The following is a 19,662-nucleotide window of genomic DNA, read 5'->3' as shown; positions in this document are numbered from 1 at the left end:
GCAACTGCACAGTGTGTGCGTAAGTCATGTTGCTTCTGTCAGAGAGTGCTGCACATATGGATAATTTGTACTGAATATGTGCAATGGGTTCACAGGAAGAACATGAATGGGTATGGAAATTGCCCATCGTCATGAGCTAACCAGAGAAATCAGCTCTTTGCGTAAGCAAAGGAGTGTCACAAGTAGGGAGGAACAGGACATTCACCCGCTGTTTTACAAGGTTCTCAAAAGGATTTATTTCAGGATTAAGGATGAGGATAACACAAAAGATAATAAGACAAAAGCTATCCTTCAAGTCCTCCAAAGATTACCCATGTTCTGGTCTAGGAGTGTCCTCCTTGGGGTTTAAGGTCTCACAACGTGGGCAAAATCAGATGGGTTGCAGGACAACCTAAAGGATAGTGGCAATTCAACAGGAGAGATTTCTAAATAAAACTCTGCAAGGGTACAGGATAAACACAAAGTTTGTGATGAGGAATTTAGTCTAAAGCAGGGTTGTCCAACGCCAGGCCTCGGGCCGGAATCCTGATGGGTTTTCAGAATATCCTTCATTAATATTCATGGGGAAAAATGCGCATACATTTAGGATCATTGTATGCAAATTGTTCTCATGAATATTAATGAGGGGTATCCTGAAAAGCCGACATGTTTGCCGCCCTCGAGGCCCAGAGTTGGACAACCCTGGACTAAAGTCACAGTCCATACCTTGTGTAAACCTGCTTCATAAAGAAATAGAGGTTGACCCTTTATTAGCAAAGCAAAAAGGGGAGCCTGCCATACACCTTGGGTGGATGCACTGCCGAACTCTCAGTGAGTAGTGTGCTCCTGCACACTTCATGCGACATGCTAAACATCTCATCATGGCTTGGTCTGGGTCCAGACTGCGGACGTTGTCCTGGGGCTGATATTGTCCAGTGAAGATATCTTTGTTCGACAGAAACTAGGAGACTAACATATGCAGCTACTTGCCAAAGACTTTACACTCCCTTTGCCCTTACGTTGATTTACACCTTCAGCAAGGGAAGGAATCCCCACTAGATGGGTAATTCTGGTAGATATGTTAGCCCTCTGCCTACGTCTTTTCTCACTTAGCAAGCCTCTGTTATTTAGCTGACAGTCTTGCTTTTTACACCAGGGTCAGGGCTATCTCGACCAGTGTGACAAAAGACCTTCCGGGGTACTAGTGGTCCAGGGATGAATATTGGTTTTGAAACCATCAGTCAGCCCCACACCTCTAGCACACCAGAAGGTATCCTAACAGATTAGAGCACAAGTAAATTATAAACCTCCCTGTTCAATTTTGGCAATGTGGGCGGAATGGCTGGCTTATCTCTGCAAGGTTGTGGATCAGTGGTTAGTTGCAACACAGCGAAAAATACAATTATTACCAAGTGATAAAAGGGACTGTCCAGTCAAGGTTGCATTAAAATATCTACTTTATTATTATTACAACAGACAGTTCTAGCAACACTACAAAATACAACCCACACTGTAAAGGAACAGAGGACAGACAGTTTCACGAAGGAAAGGGAAGCACTCTGGATACTGACAGGAGGGTAGTTGGTAAAGCAATCAGTCTTAACTGTTCAAGGTTATTTGGTTTCTGCACCAAGGTAGCCAGTGGTCATAAATGTCACTAGGGGCCTTCGGAGAAGGACCAGGGGGACAGAACCACAGTTTACCTGGCGCGTGACATGTTCATGGTACTCAACAGCGTCAAGTCAGGCCCCGGACGCTTTGCAGCTCCTGTGACAGAGTTCAAAACAGGAGACAGCTGCGGGTATCAGGCGGCAGGTGATTCAGCAAGCGAGGCTGGACGGACAGCTGCAGACTGGGCTACACGGTGGCTCAGGGTCAAGAATCGTTGTCTCTGCTGGTTGGTGGATCTGTAACGCTGGTTGAGGCGTCTCAGACAGCTTTAGTGACTGCAGCGTGACAACAGTCAGTGGTGCAGTTGGTCGTGGTTCGAGAGCTTGACTGCCTTGAAAATGTCCTTAAAGGATGGATGCTGGTTGATGCTTTTGTGGCACTCCTCCTAGCTTCTTCGCAGTGCTTGTGGGGTCCTTTCAAGGCGGGCGGCCCTAAGCTGAGGCAAGTGTTTGCAGGCAACGGCCTTGTCCTTAGTTCAGAGATTCTCTGGCACCTCCCACCTAGGATGTTTGCTGGCAGAACCAAGCAGGGCACGCTGTGTGCTGGCTGGGTACCAGTTCTGGAGCTGCTGGATGGGTCCTCTGAGTCCAGTATCTCCCTCTATTCCCTGGGAGAAGTTTAAGGGAGGGATCTTGCTTCCATTTTGGAAATCCTGGTCTTCCTTCACTGATGGAAGATGTACGGCAGACTGTACCTTTAGCCAGGGTCCAAATGAGTCCTCCTTCTTACTCCTTTCGAAGCTGTTGGATGATCTGCTAAGTGAGGGGGGTCAACCCTCTTTTAAAGCCAAATGGGCCCCAGTGATTGGTGCAGGCTACGCCTACCTTAATGAACCAATCCTGGGCCCCGACCAACAATCTTCTGTTATGCGTGAGGTCAGAACCAGAGTGCTCTGCAACAGAAAAGGTAATGGGTGACAACATATACTCCTAAATCCCACCCATCTTCCTGTCTGTTGTAGATCAACATGTCTCTCAGGTTAACTGAGCCCTCTGTGACTTTTGATCAAAGTGCAGGTCTCCCTTGAAGTTTGTGATGAGAGCAGACTTCCTGTCTCCCTTAAATGACATACTTCTCCCTCTGAAAGGGGTTCGCTCTGCATGGGTTGCCCATGGTAAATAATGGACCCAGACATGCCATTCACTGCCTTTCATACAGATGGGTGGGAACTAGCTTCAAGTCGACACATTGCATACCAAAGAAGTGTTAGCCCCGCCTTCCTGTTGTCTGTCCTGCGACCAAGCCCATTTGATATGATATGAAATGGCATTTGTAACGCACCTATTCACAAGTGTTTCAAGGTGCGACGAGGCAAGGAAGGGGGGACAGAGGGAGGACAGAGAAAACGATCTTACTAGGCCAAGTGATATTGAGATCGCGCAAGTGCAGCGGAGGGTGGAGGGGAAAAGTGCCTGGGGAAAGGAGAGGGGCAGTGCTGTACATGGGATCAAAACAATAACAAGACGTGCAGTCAGCAGGTGGCAGGTGCAAGGGTAAGTGCAGGCAGTCAGCAGGTGTCCAAAAGTGCAGGTAGGGGGGCTGTAGGGTTACAGATATATATATATATATATATATATATATATATATATATATATATATATATATATATATATATATATATAATGGACCGTAGCTATGAGGATGGAAGAACACCTACTAACTAGATAAAGTACAAAAATATAAATGTATTTAAAATATAAGACTCAAATGAATAATACTGTATTACAGCACAGCTCCTTAACATATTTCGATTCCAATATCAATACAGCTCCATACATTTTCACTCCATCTCACATTCATACTTACTCAATCATGCAGACCATAAACTGTTTCATATTGCATATTGGTAACATATACTGTCTAAACCATATAATCACAACTGTTGTCTAACTCCTTCTTAACCCTATTTTCTAATACACATGTAAATCTCTGTCCTCTAAGAGATTGAAAGTGTCAACACTTGTTTCAGTTGACTTGTATGGGCATCCAATAAGGCCCTTTTTTCCCCCAACCTTCTTCATGACTCTAGTGGGGCACAACTAGTTGCCATGATTTTCAGTGTTAGCTTTCCTCCTGCTCTATCTCCACCACTCTACCTACCCCTTCTCTCTAACTGTTCTCAGAGTGGCTTTCCTGGCATATTGTGAGCAATCCACCTACCAACTCTGGATACATCCCTGCTATGTCATCCATCTCCTCTTTGTCTCTTCATCAGGGACGCCATGCAATCTCCAAACATGACAGTCTCTCGTTGTGGCTCTTCCTGCCTTCTTTTATACATGTCTCAACTGGGAAACTGTTTCAGACCACGTTTCCATTCCCAGTGCTGTTTCCCTGATTGTGTAGATAATAGTGATTGGCCTTCCACCTAAGATCCACCTCCTCCGCATCTGGTCCTTCACCCATTGGGATCATTCTCATGTGCTGCATATTGCTCCCTTTAAACCTTCTCTCATTTGCATACTGGGTTGCCGCTAGCCAAGAGCTAAAGAAGTGCTGCCACCATCTTGGAGTGAGGCAAATTATGGTACTAGCATGGCCCTTTGCTGGCTGTACTACTCACTTTTCTTTGCCATATGCCTACATTAAGGTAGGTATGAGGCTTGCGAGCCGGCAAGTTCCTGTGGTCTGTTTTCTTTAGTGAGCTTTTGTCTGTTTAAGGTCTGTCCTGCATTGCAGCTCGCTTGCCCCTTGCTCTGAGTTTGGGAGGACACTGTGTTTAGCAGTAGTTACATGGTCCTAGCCCATCAAATGCCCAGAAACCGGATTCATTTCTTGCCGTGGCTCGCAAATAATGTCTCTTAGGCGCATGAGCCTGACCTCACTGCTTCTTAGGGCCACCTCAGTGCTCTCCCTTTCCTCTGTCCAAGTAGGGACCCCTTGCTCTCTGCCACCAGGCTCTTGTACCCTGTGATGGTCCCCTGACCTCAGGAGACCTACCAGGTAGAGTTGGGAGAGCTCTGACGGATCCATCAGGTACCACTGCAGGGTTGGCATCACAGAGGCTAGGGTTCCCCCACCCCCAGAGAATCCCCAGTTGTCACCCGGGCAGTTTAGCATGTGATCTTATGGTAGTGCCAAGAGAATGTTCCCGGAGTGACCAAGATCTGGCAATACAAATGATAGCCAATATCACTACAAACACAACCCGTGTTTGGCGATTTACCAAACAGGAGCCAATAATGTCTGATTTCTGTCCGTTAGAACTCACTTGCACATTCAAGCACACCAGTGCCATATCTTCCTCCAAACAATATTGAATGAATATGCAATTATAAGAAAATGTGGGCATGTTGGAGATATTTCCCAGTTTGGCAATGCAATTCTGAAATTCATTACTACCCAGAGTACAAACTGAACGAAATACATGCTTGAGCAAGGATCCTCAAATGCCACTGAGTCATACTTCTCAGATAACCTACAGTCCAAGAGCATCTTGGCAAATACTACATAAATCCCGTCAACATTGCAGGTACTCCGACCACCTTGAAGGACTTACAATGGCACAAAGTTGGCATTGGGAGAGATATTTCAGCAGGGTGAGACTTCTGCGATACCATCATACATGACCTCCCGCGTACTCACATCAGGTGATGGGATCTAGGGAGACACCACGTACCTCTTCCTGGACAGTGTGGTGATTACCCAGTCAAAAAGGGCTTGGTGTGACTAGCAGGAAGGTCCAGCATACCCCCTTATAAGCTTCCTCATAGCAATGCGGATTCTCCCCACACTGAAGCTTTTACCAGAGAAAAATGAGAACGTCCCTACAGAGTCCCTCCAGAAATGCCTCACAGCCAGAGTTTAGTTGCAGGCAGAAGAGTGAGGTGTCTCATCTGAATTGATGGGCATGAGGTGCAGCATGCAGGTCAGGGGGAACTATAGTATAAACGGTGCATTGGGTGGTGCAGTGAAGTGTCTGGCACTGGGGCGAAGGTATGTCTGATGAGCGTCCTTTCTTCGTCTTGCTTTGTACTGTCCTGTCACACATGCTTTTTCTAAGCAATGGTCTTTTGTTCCCAACTCTCCGCTTCCCTTTTCCCCTTTCTGATTTTAACATATCTTTTCAACTTCCCCCTTTCTCTCCCGCCCCGCCCCGCCCCTTTCTTTTCTTGCCCCTTTACTGCTACCTGCACACTCCATTCTCCCTCTCCTCTGGCTGCCTGTGCTGGCAGGCGTGCTGTGGGTGTTAGTTCGTCCTTAAGATGAAGCTGTGCTCAAAAGGTGGAGCCTCATTGAACAGGTTGGATGCAGCACCGGGGAGATGTTAGGGGTGCAAGGGCTCTGGAGAGCCTCATCCCAGCGCCATAGGTCTTCTCCCCCCAGCAGCAGGGGCGGGAGGACTCAAGCTCCCGGGCTGCCATGCTACTTCCTGTAAAGCCAGCTGGCAACCCTGGCGAGAGCGCCGTACTGTGGCAGATATCAGCATCCCAGGCAGAGTACCGGGATTGGGCCTTCTTAGCAGGTCTTGAGCCAATGGCTTCCATTGGGAGGGAGAGTCACGTGTCCCTGTCTTGTTTCCTCAGTGAGTGAAAAGATGGATGGCGAGGCGAGCCCCCTGAAGGAGAGACTGACGGAAGAGGAAGAAGACGAAGGCGATGGGGAGGCAAGGACGATGACGATAAAGGAGAAAGGCCTGGAGTCCCCGAAAGCCATCGTGCCCTACAGCTCAATGTTCATTTTCAGCTCCACCAACCCGTGAGATATTTATTTTCTCTTGCTATGGGGAACTCACTGAATATGGCAATGTAATCTGTGCTTTCAAACTGCGTTGACGTATAACACTTGCTTTCAAACTACATTAGCATATGCCGCGTTCGTTCAAACTACGTCCGCATATGCCACGTGCTTTCAAACTATGTTGGGAGATATACGCCACGAGCTTTCAATCTAATTTGGGATATATGCCACATGCTTTCAAACTACATGGGCGTATGTCATGTGCTTTCAAACTATGTGGGCATATGAGCTGTTCTTACAAACTATGTTGGCATGTGCCACGTGCAGGCTCGGACTGGCCTATAGGGCAATAGGTCCATAGTCGAACCAAAAATGCTTAATGCTGCTGTGGGCCAGATATTTTGGTCAAAGTGGGCCACTTTTTTGGCCAATGTGGGACAGTTTGATGAGTTACTTCACTATGTGGCTAGGAGTTTTGAACAGTGTTGCAGAAAAAATATTCTTCAAAATGCACCATTTTTATCATATTTTATCCAAAAACGACCCCCTGGGTGCAATTCAAACAGTGTCACAAAAAGAATAAATAGGCGTTTGCAAATCTGGGAGACTTTTTCATTGGTGCCCGAGACAATGCTGTGCCCCAGTCCGACCCTGGCCACGTGCGTGCAAACTATATGCCACGTGCCTTCACACTGCGTTGTTATATACGCCACATGCTTTTCTATCTACATTGGTACATATGCCACATGCTTTCAAACTATGTGGGCCTATGCCACATGCTTTCAGACTGCGGCATCATACGCCATGTGCTCTCCTTGTGCTGGATCATACGATGCAAGCTCACTGTCTTGGGGCACATGGACGAATGTTGCCTGAGCCCACGCCTCGAAAATACTCCAGAGCCATGAGGCCTACGATGACAATGGTTCAATTTCATACTCCAGAGCCATGAGGCGGAGGCCTACAATGACAATGGGCCTCATTACGACCCTGGCGCTAATGGGTTAACGGCGCCGTAAAAGGCTGTGGCGCCGTTAACCCATTAGCGCCTAATTACGAGGTCCCTCTGTGGGACCTGACCTTAATGGCTGGTTTTACCAGCCGTTAAAGTAGGGACCCGCAAAGGGACCTTGGTGCTAAGTACGGTACCGCAATTTGCGGTACCGTACTTAGCGCCTTCCCCATTCCCATAGAGCCCTATGGAAATGGGGAAGGGCCATGGTTCAATGGGGAATTACCGCCCCGCCAACCTTGTAATGGGGTGGTAATCCCCCCTTTCTCCATGGCGGAGTCGGTAAGTTACCGGCATGGGCCATGGTGCTAATAGCACCATGATTTTCTGCCTGGGTCGTAATGAGGCCCAATGACTCCATTTCATACTCCAGAGCCATGAGGCCTACCATGACAGTGGCTCCATTTCAACTGTGCGCCCACACATTATTATCGAGTAAAAGAGCACGTGGCCACTCCCACGGTACATAGGGCCCAATAGTCTGATGGGCAAAATATTAGAGTCATAGCGAAATTCACATTTAGAATTCAGCCGAGTACCAAACAGATCCTTAAGTATTCAGGGATGCAGAATATGGAGCGAAACATTACTGTTTAAAAAGAAAACACACAGGTTGACGACTAATAATAAACGGAGGCCAAATGTATGAAAGGACTTGGCTCTGGCAAAGCCAGTGATGCTCAAAGTGATGGCGTTTGTACCTATATCCTCAGGGGTGGCACTGGAGAAATGGACATTGCGAATCACAAAGGCCAGCCGTAAGGTGCAGGGGTCCTGACCACAAAGCAGTGGAGGCATGCTGTCCAGGCAGTGCTCGGCGCCCGTGTGTGCTGCTCTGTGCCATGGGGTGCACATTTCAAGGTTACTCAGTCTGAGTCTTAGTTCAGTGCTCCTAATCGTCGTGTATCGTGCATGCATTCTATACGATCACAACGTGGAGATCAGGGCCCTGGCCTCAGATGTGCAGTGGTCGAAGTGTACGAAAAGAAGTAGTGGAACTATGTTCCCTGCTAGCCTACACCCACTCCCCTACACCCACTCCCCAAAAACCCCATCACCACACCGCCTCGCACACACAATACAAACCCCCAAACACATGCACAGGGAACGTTCAGTGCAGTGCACTGAAAGTGCAAGTTTCAACTTCTTCCTACAATGTTATTTTAAAACGAAAACGTTCTGAAACAGTTTCGTTTTAAAATAAAAGTATAGGAGCAGTAAAACTTAATTTTAAAAAGTAGAGGAGCGCCACTCCCAACCGCTCCCGCTCACTTCGACCACTGCAGATGTGGGGATTCCTGTCCCACACAGACCCTCTCCCACATCCCTCTGCTTACCTGTAGATGCACGTTTCACTGTATGGAAAAACAGTGCATTTCCAAACCGGCAGGTGAAGCCAAAAGCATTGAAGCAGTGTTAGTCACATGGCGCTCCTCTGTCATGTTGCTTGCTCTGCCCTTGGCCTACGTCCTTTTCCAGGCACCTACCTCTTGGGAAGTCTGTCTTTTCTTCCATCACCCAATATGCCTCCCTTAACTTGCCTTCTTGCCCTTGAAGGTGATGCAGACTCTTGCCCGGCGTTTCACTCCCCACCTGGCTCTCCCACTACTATACCAGCATTGTTGTTCTTTCAGATCCAAACAGACAGAGCTGTCTTTTTCCCACTCATTTTTCCTGTGAGCCATTGGGAGTGGCCATTGTCCATTTTGAGATGTGAATGGTGGGTGATTAGGAAGAGGAGTGGTGTACAAGGATGCTTGATCTATGAAACAATGACTACAAGCCGGTGATCCTATTGTACATTTTCTGTCACTGTGTTCCTTTACAGAGACTTTTTTTTTTTGCTCACAACATTGCATGCTGGTAATTGTAGGCATTAATTAATGATGGAGAAAACAAAGCTATAATCATACTATTTTTCACAACATGGTACTAAAACGTATATATTATTAGGTTCGTTTATATCTGATTTGTGCACATTGACAGGACTTCGGTAAAGGACAAACGCAGAGTGCCCACAAATCTAGTGGCTGATACTATCACTGTGCATTGCCAACACAAATTGGGAGTTCTCAAAGCATGCCATCATTTGTACATCATAAAACTGGTGTCCAAACAGGCACAATCAACCTTTGAATGGCGAGCGTCGCTGAGAGATTGTTGCATTAGGCTAACAGAATCAAATTTAAAGTACAAGGTCAGGGAGCAGAGAAAACTACTCTTACCAACTGCACTGGCGTGATCCAGGGCTACTGACAAGTACAATGGCAAATCAAATAGGGCGTAGAAAGCCCGGGTACATGTGAACCCACAGGCCTCGCAGAGGAATGTGCGACCACAAGTCTGAGGTCTTTTAAGCATCGTGCACTTCAGAAACTGTGAGTCGCTCATTCGAAATGTACACTTTGTGCAGACCTTTTAAAATAAAATGGCAGCATATGCAAACGTTTAAAAATATAAATCACAATTGGAATAGTGGAGATCAAAATAGAAATGGTACATGCTCATTGTTTTGTGCCCCAACCCTTAACACTGAATCTAAGCAGTTCTTGCACCCCCCCAGCTCTTCCACTTTTAGCATAATGTTTGCCCGCAGAGGCGTAGACAGGGTAGGGCCTGAGCGGGCAAAGCCCGCCCAGTATCTGTAAATGGCTTGTCCCCAGCACTGTGTGGGCGTTTACAGATGCTAATCTCACTGCGGTGGGCTCAACTACATTAGGTTCAGAGCCCACTTGGTAGACAATCCTGGCTACACCTCTGTTGGCTAGTTGTCTCTATGTGGCGCTCCACACTGGTGAATCCCCTCACTGGGCAATTCAGATCTTGTGTGAGTCTCTGAGAGCAGCCCCGCATAAATGTGTACAAGCCGGGAAACCCAGCGCTGTCTGCCCAGACGTGTGGGGTAGGTGTGGGCTCATTCCAGGCGTGCTGGCTTGCCAGCGCTAGTGACCAGTCTGCAGACAGTGAGTTGAAGGGATGGGAGGGGCGGCATAGAAGAAGGGCGGCACCGGTCCAAAGCCTCCTAACCGCACAGAATATTTGAAATGGGACTTAATGTAGCTCTTCCTTCCGCTAGCAATGACAGAGCTGCCCAGCAACGCACGCCATGGCATCCGGCACATGCCTCGCCAGGCAGTTGTTTGCAGGCACCGCACCATATCCTTTTGCTGACTTACGTGTGCCAGTGGACAAACCTTTCTAATGTACAGGCTAGCTGCCACTCAGCTAAGGGACAGTCACTGTCTGTTTACATTCTGTTCATGGTCATGGATGTGACTGAAAAGATGGCGGGAGTCGCGGATTGTGAGGGCCTGCCTGTGCTACATTTGCACACCAGAATTCCCGGGAGGGCGTCAGTGCAAGACTTGCGTCTCCGGTGCTAAAAAGACCAGAAGCGCGAACAGTTTGGCGTAAGGAGCAACCGTTAGCTGGCTGAATTTACACTGTCTCTAAACTGTGCCGCTGGTTATAAACATGAGCTGGGCTTCCACACTCACACAGCGCACTGGCAGGGCACCCCGCCAATTAGACTGGATCGATTTCCCCATTCTGACGCTCCTGCGTCGGAATTCCTTCCTGGGCAGCTAGCTCACTTATAAGAATGAAAAAGTCAGACCTATTGGCCATGGCAACCTTTGTTTCAAGAGTCTATTCCTGACTGGTCTGTGCTGTGGACATTGAAAAGCCACATTTAAAGAAAGAAAACAGCCGGAATCAGACACAGATTGTCAGCACTGATACAATTCCACATTGTATGCTGTGTACATTTAGCATCATGCCAGACAGTATGTTTCAGTTTGTGCATAAAATGCAACAATGGTTACTTGACAGGATGTTCAAATACAGCCAGGACGTACAGACCTTGCACGTTCAATCACATGATGGCCCAAAGTGCATTCTAGCATTTGTAGTCATCACACACCTCTTCAACTGAAGCCGATAGAAATGCTTTTAAAACCAAATCCCATGCGCCCTCCCCCGTGTCTGATCTGATAGCACAGCTGTGTTGGTGGTCTCCGGATGCCGCCGTCCGTGAGCCCCCCACCCCCCGTGACACAGAGACACGGAGACAGCGGTGTTGCAAGTGTGGGCTCCCCGGTGACTGTGTCGTCACGGGGAACGCCCCGTTTATTTAACTGCGCACGCGACGGAGTGAACGTCACCCCGTCGCATGCGTGCCCTTAAAGGGCCAACGCCACACTCCTCCTTTTCCATAACAACAAATTGGAAACAGGAGGGTCTAACTATCACACATTTATAAAGCACACAACTCTGTCAACTCCAAAAACCCCCATTTATTCACAGCCACCCTGGATCCCCCGCGGATACCTGTCACGGCCTGACCATTACCCCCGGTCAGCCTCCCCAGCTTAGTCCGTCACATAGTCTGTGAGACGGGCAGGTTTCCCACGCCCTGTTCTCAGGGGTTACCTCCTGCCAACGTCCCTGGCCGGTGTCTCTTGACCTGGTCTGCCTCGAGCTGGAGAGTCCACGGCAGGGCTTTCACCCCCACCTTCATCCAAGGCACCCTCACCCTCTCGGTTGTCCGGGCTGTCCACTCTCGGGTCGCCGATCCTCCTGAAGAATGAAGCATTCCTTGTTACAGACGACGTCCCGTCAGAGGCTGTCACCATAGAGCCCTGGACCGCCACGACATCTAGAGGAGCGGGTTCATACGTGAGGGACAACTTTCCTTGTGGGTGGCGATTTCTCACCAGAAACCTCATCTCCCGGCGCGATGTGCGGGGGTCTCAGGCCCCTCCGGATGTTTTCCATCTGCGTCCTGATTCGTCTGTCCTCTTCGACCTGTTCATTGTCAATGATGGCAGGGTCCCTGTCCCCCACCTCCGGTATGACGTCTCTTGGGCATCTCTGGAAGAGAGCCTCCGCCGGGGCCACACCCGTTGATGAGTGAGGTGTGGTCCAATATCCCCGCAGGAAGACGTACAGGGCCCTCTGCAAGCACTCGCCCTTTCCATGGGCGATCCTGAACACTTTGTTGAGGGTGCGCATCATGCGCTCCGCCTCCCCGTTGGCCCGGGGCCACAGTGGGGTTACCTGCAGGTGTTGAATGCCAGACTCCCTCATGAGCTCGGCAAAACTCTCGCCTTGGAATGGTGCCCCGTTGTCGGAGCACAGCACAGAGGGCAGGCCATGGGTGGCGAAAATCTTCTCCAGCGCCACCACCACGTTCTCAAATGCGACGGACTCTATGAACTCGACCTCCGGGTATCGAGAACACTCGTCCACCACAACTAGGAAGTGAGTGCCTCTCGACGTGGACCCGGAGTCTGCGTGCACCACTTCCCATGGTCTGGTCCCTCTGGGCATTGCTTCAATGGATGGTTCCCGCTGGGCCGGTGCCGCAGCCTGGCACCATACGCACGACGCCACAAATGCTTCCACCTTCCGCTCGAGTTCCGGGAACCACACCTTCTGGCGGAGGCGAGCTTTGGTTTTGGGCGCCCCTTGATGACCCTGGTGCGCCAAGGTGATGACCTGTGCAATTTTGGCCTGGGGAACCACGATCCTCTCACCCCTCAGTAGCAGCCCCGACTCCGAGAATGTCAGTTCTTCTCTCACTCTCCATAACTGCTCGAGGGCCACTCTGGCTTCACATGTCCTGCGTTCCACGGCCTCCAGTACCGTCTTCCAGGTACCCCTCTGCATGGCTTCCCTAAGGATGGCGAAACATTCGTCGCCTTTTGATGCAACCTCGAACTCTTCCACCTGCATGGAGTTTGGGGTGGCCGTCTCCACAACCAGGCGGACATGTTCGTCGGCCTCCTCCGCTGATGCAGACTCCTGCGAGTCCCCTCTTGGGTGTTGAGAGAGGTAGTCTGCCGCGTTGTTAGCCCCTGGACGATAGGTCAACGACACTCCATACTCGAGCAGGGCGAGCATCCAGCGCTCTATTCTCACTGGTGGACGGGATGATGAGCCCGCCATGATCGGCAACAACGGCTTGTGGTCCGTGACCACAGTCACGGGGCGCCCCAGAATGTAGAGGCGAAAGTGTCTGCAACCCCACAGCACCGCCAGGGCTTCCCTCTCAATCTGGGAGTACCTTTGCTCGGTGTCGGAGAGCGCCTTACTGGCGTATGCTATGGGTCGAATCTCCTGGTCATTCCCCACTTGTGTAAGTACTGCCCCCAGTCCATATGGGCTGGCGTCCACAACGATCTCTGTCTGCAGACTCGGATCGAAGAACGCCATGGTGTCGTCCGCCGCCAAGGCACCTCTGATGTCATCGAATGCCGCCTGCTCAAGGGGGCCCCACTGCCAGGTGGTGTCCTTCTTTGTGAGCGATCTCAACGGCTCTGAACGGGACGCCAGATTCCTGATGAAACGGCCACAGTAAGTAACCATCCCCAAGAAGCTCCTCACCTCCGCAACATTCTCTGGCGGACACGCCTCCTTTATGTCCCTCACTTTGCGGGGGTCCGGCGACACCCCATCCATCCGCCTTGAACACAAACCCAAAGAATTCGATCGTTGTTTTCAGAAATTCACACTTGTCCTTGTGCAGGATGAGTCCCAGCGAGTGCAGGCGTTCAAAGGTCTTGGCCAGGCGTGCCAGATGTTCCGTCTCCGACCTGGCATACACCAAAACGTCGTCGCTAATATTAAGGACTCCATCCAAATCCGCTAGTGCCCCTCTTATGATGTTTTGGAAGACCTCTGCCGCGGAAGACACCCCAAAACACAACCTCTTGTATCGGTAAAGACCTCGATGAGTGGTAAAGGTTGTGATGCAAATGTGACAATTCCCAGCGCCTCAGCCGCAGCACAGCAAAGCAAGGTGTTGTCACTCACCGGGGTGACATAGAATCTGGCCCGGACGTGTGAGTCCCCATATTGAACATCAGCCACGAATACGCCGTCCAGAGGGAGGGGCTGATCGCCGCCGAAGGCGAATATGCGTGCTCTCGGTGCGGTCAGCGTGGGCGGGGCCTGCATGGTATCATAGTGCTTTCTGGCCATCACATTCACGGACGCACCGGTGTCCACTAGCATTGGTACAGAGTCACCATTGACGAGCACGTTGCACCTGGGCTGTCTCTTGGAGCGGGATTTCAGCATGCTCACACTGGACACGAAGAAGACGTTTTCCTCGTCCTCTTCCTCCTCCTCCTCTTCCTGAGGCTCCCCTTCGTCACCCTGGTCCACCTTAGCGACGTTGGACGTCCTTTGGGGTCGGAAGAAACCAGCTCGAACAGGCCCCCTAGGCACTATCTTGGGAGCTGCAGATCTGCACATCCTGGCGAAGTGGTCCGCGCCTCCGCACCTACCGCACTTAACCCCAGTCGCAGGGCATTCAGCTGGGTGCGGGAGATCGTAACCACACTTTGGGCACGAGGAAGTGGTCCCAAGCGGGCGCGGGCTCTGAGTGTTCATGGGGCGCCTCGCTCCACGACCTCTTCCGACCGCGCAGACCTCCTCCACCTTGCCTGGGTGGGCACCAGCTTCCATTCTGGTCGCACGCAATTCCGACACCTCGTGGCACCTTCCCAGTTCTAGGATGCGAGGAAGGGTGATGCCAGGCTCGCGCAATATCTGGCGCCTCAGTTTCCCAGAGACACACCCCTGAATGAGTTGGTTGCGAATCATGACTTCAGGGTCGTTCCACGCACATGGCGCGGCCAGTCTCCGCAGCCGCCCATAGAACACATCCAGAGTCTCGTCATCCTTCTGTCGAGCCGTTCCCATGAGAAAACGTTCATAATCTGCGTTGGCCATTGGCAGAAAATGATTATGGAGTGCATCCTTTGCCGCCGCAAAGGACCCATCCGCCGGCTGCAGGGACAGAAATATCTCATGCACTGCTGGGCCAGCAGAGTACAGGAGAGTGGCCAGCTTGCTGTCGTCGCTTGTCTCCATCGTGGCCCTGAAGTACATCTCAAGCCTATCCATCCACATCTTCCACCTCTGTCCCAGGCTTGATGGAGCACCCGAGGTATCAAACTCAGGCATTGGCTGTAGGGACCCAGGTGGTTTCAGGGGGGGAGCAGGCGGAGGCGCAGCAGCAGCGGCAGCAGCAGCAGCTTGGCTCATGGTGGATAGCGCACAGGCACCCCAGAAGATATAATTGATGGGGCCGCAACTCACCACCAGCAGTCAGCCTCCAGAGATGGATTGAATTCTGCCTCTCGCCAGGCGCGCTCCTCGCAGATGTATCACTCAAGCCAGCAGGCAGACAATGAAGTGTCCAAAAATTGAGCAGGGGGAAAGACCCCTAGTGCATTCAGCAGGCTTCCCATAGAGTCTCACCCATCTACTCGGTGAAAAACAGTGTAAATGTCAATGAATCATTCTGAAATTGACACGTGCTGTTTCCAGCGACTGTCCGCCGCTGAAATATCCAGAAATTATGTCCGGATGGCTCACCGACGCTTCGCCATGAAGCCGTGAGTCTCCGAGGCCTATTCATCAAAATGGCCGCCGGCCGCGTGTGTCGCTTCCTTCTCCGCGGTCAGAATTCGCTGGAGCGTTCACGTAGGATCATCTACGCTCCCAGCAAATGTCTTCCCCTGTTCCAGGAAGTGATCCCGGCACTCGTCGCCACTGTTGGCGGTCTCCGGATGCCACCGTCCGTGAGCCCCCCACCCCCCGTGACACAGAGACACGGAGACAGCGGTGTTGCAAGTGTGGGCTCCCCGGTGACTGTGTCGTCACGGGGAACGCCCCGTTTATTTAACTGCGCACGCGACGGAGTGAACGTCACCCCGTCGCGTGCGTGCCCTTAAAGGGCCAACGCCACAAGCTGTACCACAGACCAATAGTGGTGAGGCTAACCAAGGCCCTCCATTTGAAAACCTTTCAGAAAAAAGCACACAGTATCACTTCATCCCCCCCCAAAAATCCACCAGCTTCTGCTGCAGCCCACTTTAATCAGAGTACACAACACACGCGCACGTCAATTCCGTGCCTGCGCTTTTAGTTGCCCCAAGGAGCGCAGACTTAATGAGCAATGAAGAAACGGCCCCTGCCTGTTCTGCGACAGTGGTGTCTACTATTCAGCAGAGAAACAGAAACTAGCAAATCACTTCACCTCCTCCTCGTCACTCGAGTTACACGCTTGGACAAACAGAATGAGAGTGTCACTCTAGCACAGCCCACGGACACCTCCAGCCACTAACCAGGATCTGGAACCCTTCCCGAACTTCCTCTGGTGGCTCCAGTACAGTTGCTGGTGACCCACCTTGTTCTTTTTCAGATGTGAAATGAAAGAGGCGTGGTCAAGAGTCACATGATCAGCTCTGGGAGTTCTCTCCTATCCTACACACTGGCTGACACTCTCGTCAGCTCATACTGCTGCTGCGAAATAGGACCCCAGTGTACTTAGAAGATGGCGTCCATTGGTGATGCTATGAGCTGCCACAAAACAGGGCTTCAGAAAGATTCTTTAACCTTCACATGTGGCTTTTTGAAAATGATTGTTTGCTTTGGTGCAATTAATTTGATAAAGAAGTAATTACATCAAACACACAGTAAATGAATACAAATAATACAATGTTCTGCTGCAGTAGAGCACACGTTTTTATCACAGCAGGATTGTTCTTTTGTGAGACTATCTTCGTTATTATACACAATAATAAAATAAGTATGTAACCAGTAGTTTCCATGCAGTGTGAATGTATGAACCTTATTCAACATGGCCGCCACCATGGAAGAGCTGAAAGAGTTCCGAGACGGGTAGGAATGGGTGGGATTAGCCATAGGGATTAGCATGGTTAGGGTCAAGGAATGGCAGGGATCAATAGGCAAACAACACCTAAGTGTGCCTCCTCAAATGTCATTCTTGTGTACCCCTTGTCCAAAGCCCTCTTCCCTATGTACACATGGTTCATTATTTGAATGCAATCGTTTGGGCTCTTCTAATAGCCCAAACTAAAAATGACTGTTCTTTTTAGTATCCTGCCCTAAGTCCTGCCCTCATTGCTCTAGCCACTCCCAAAAGCCTCAATGTAGTGGCTTTCTAGAGTATGTTTTTCAATTTCCAGCACTCAGTGCATGTACTTTTAGTATGTGCCCCTCACCATACTATTACACATAACTCATGCTCTAAGGCTATTATCACATAATTCTTGTTTCCAAACAATTGAGGCTTGCGGTGCTGTGTCTTAGATGGCAAGTGTTCTTGTGCTCACTCTGTGACTTCATGACACGTTCCAAACTTCCATGGGCATATGGTATGCAGAATGCAAAAATAGGGACTTGCGGTCTACCTTTCCTCATATATGATATGATAGGTTATTTATAACGCACTTAATACCCGGAGGTTTCTAAGCACGGACACAGGGATCGAACCTGTGTTGTTCCGTGTGCTCTTGCTTCCAAGGCGAGCACGTTGCCTCCGAGCTATCCTCCCGGGACATATACAGACATGTGTTTTTTGTTTCTGACATCTGCAAGAGCAACATCTGTTTCTGTCAAATGATAAAGTTAAATAAGCTTTTGAAAACATTTCCACTTTCATCTAAAACTCCCAGGATACTAGGGACATATGAACCCTTCTCATCCTGGAATTGTAATATGACCAAATTCATCAGTTGGGAATGTAATATACCTCTAGGGCTAATTAAACATCTTTTATTCAAGTTCAATTACTGTATGAAATCTGCATATGTTGTGTACCATCTGTGTAAAATATTACGCAAAACATGTATTTGAAAACTGAATCACAAATAGTATATATGATAAATCCTGAATAGATTAATACAGAGACAGACTATCACAACACAACATGGCAAATATGCAATTGTATATAATGAATATGTAGACTTAAAAATCTGTTATATCACAGTACACTTCAACAATTATCTTAATTACGAACAGCTCATCTGAATAAAAAGTTGTCCAACATGTTTCTGTCATTATGAATTCATTTTTACATATTCATCAGGGAATAGCATTTCTGTCTTTTGTATTCTGTGATACAATACAGCTCTTGTTTTAAACAACAAAGGATTCTAGATACTATTGGACAAGTTGTCGTGTTGTTTTCTGCTCTTATTTGTTGTAGTGTGGTACACCCATGAATACACCCCAATGTAGAGCCACTCAATTTTTTAAATGCGAAGCGTAGCACCTTGTGTTAGCTTAATCTCCATTCCTTACTGGAGTGTCACAACATGATCCGTGTTCTTTAGAATAGACAGCATCTCAGCTCCTGTACATACTTTTGGTGTATCTGAGATGCCTTCGATTTTCCAAATTCCAGATATGTCTAAGAATGCTAATGTTAGAGTCCTAGATCTGGGACATTGTTGGCAAGGCATTTAGTGTTGTTGGTGTCCTGGATACAGAGCAACGACAGAGGGATCCTAAAAGATCTTCTGATGGGACACTGTTTTCAGACTTAAGGATCCTGCTCTTCCAAGGCAGCCCTTCATATTAGAGGGCCCTTTGCCATCCCAGTAAAACACATCAAGGTGTGTGTCATGTGCTTCTCTGCAGGCATATATTGAGAAGAATGGCAGTCTCGCAGAGGTCCCCTTAGGTTACCCGACTGCCCCAAATGTAGGAAACAACAAGCTTTGAGTCAACAATGGAGAGGTCCAGGGAGCATGCATAAAGGTGCAGTACTGTAATAATTGACGCTGGCTGCACTCTCACTCTCAGGTTGTGGTGGAAAGTGGTCCCTGCACACTTGATATAATTGCCTATTGTCCATGATGTCAAACTGTAGAAGCTTAGGGTCCCTGCCTTAAACTGTGGTAGTAGGTGCTAAGCTTTTCAGCTCTGGTGGCATTAGATCCTTGCTTTTAGGTGGCAGTGGCATAAGGCCCCTGCTCTCGAAATGTAGGATCTTGTGCTCCCTTATCTAAAACTATATGTGTGAGTCCCTGTCCTCAAAATATAGCGTCATATAGATCTACATTCAGGTTATTGTGCCACATACCCCAAGCTTTCAGAAAATTATGTAACATAGCTGTCAAATTACCATGTGTTTGATCTGCTGGCTGGCTGTAGCGGCGCATGATTCCTGCCAGCATCCTGTAGTGGTACTTTGCCACCCAAAATCGTTATTCCTCATTAACTATAACTGCATTTCGTCTATGCTTTCAAAATATAACACTGCATGATCCTTTCAGTCACTGATTTTCGACTTGCTGGAGGTGGTCGCTAATCTAGGCCGTTGCTGCACAGGGTCTGTCCCCCGAGTCCATACTGTAGATAAGTGCTTTGTACTCCAGGCTAGCTACTGGTTGATAATGACTATTCTTAGGCTATGGAAAATGGTGGCCAAGGGCTGCATTGGTCTTTACTCTGTGTGCTCAGATTATAGGTGCAGATTCTTTCTGCACTATCACTAT

General features: G+C 49.2%; 1 protein-coding gene across 7 annotated transcripts in view; it reads left to right on the top strand.

The window, feature by feature from the left end:
• CACNA1E (calcium voltage-gated channel subunit alpha1 E) overlaps positions 1 to 19,662 on the top strand; it is a 3,100,882-nt gene that overhangs the window by 2,523,670 nt on the left and 557,550 nt on the right. For all 7 annotated transcript variants that reach the window (XM_069641436.1, XM_069641438.1, XM_069641434.1 and 4 more), the window contains one exon: positions 6,177 to 6,348. In XM_069641436.1, the coding sequence (XP_069497537.1) occupies positions 6,177 to 6,348 (172 nt within the window). The remainder of the gene's footprint in view (positions 1 to 6,176; positions 6,349 to 19,662) is intronic.

This window comes from Ambystoma mexicanum, chromosome 1q (genome assembly GCF_040938575.1).
Source record: "Ambystoma mexicanum isolate Mex_15411 chromosome 1q, UKY_AmexF1_1, whole genome shotgun sequence".
Lineage (NCBI taxonomy): Eukaryota > Metazoa > Chordata > Amphibia > Caudata > Ambystomatidae > Ambystoma > Ambystoma mexicanum.
Note: the sequence above shows the minus strand (reverse complement) of the source record. Positions and strands in the feature narration are given on the sequence as shown.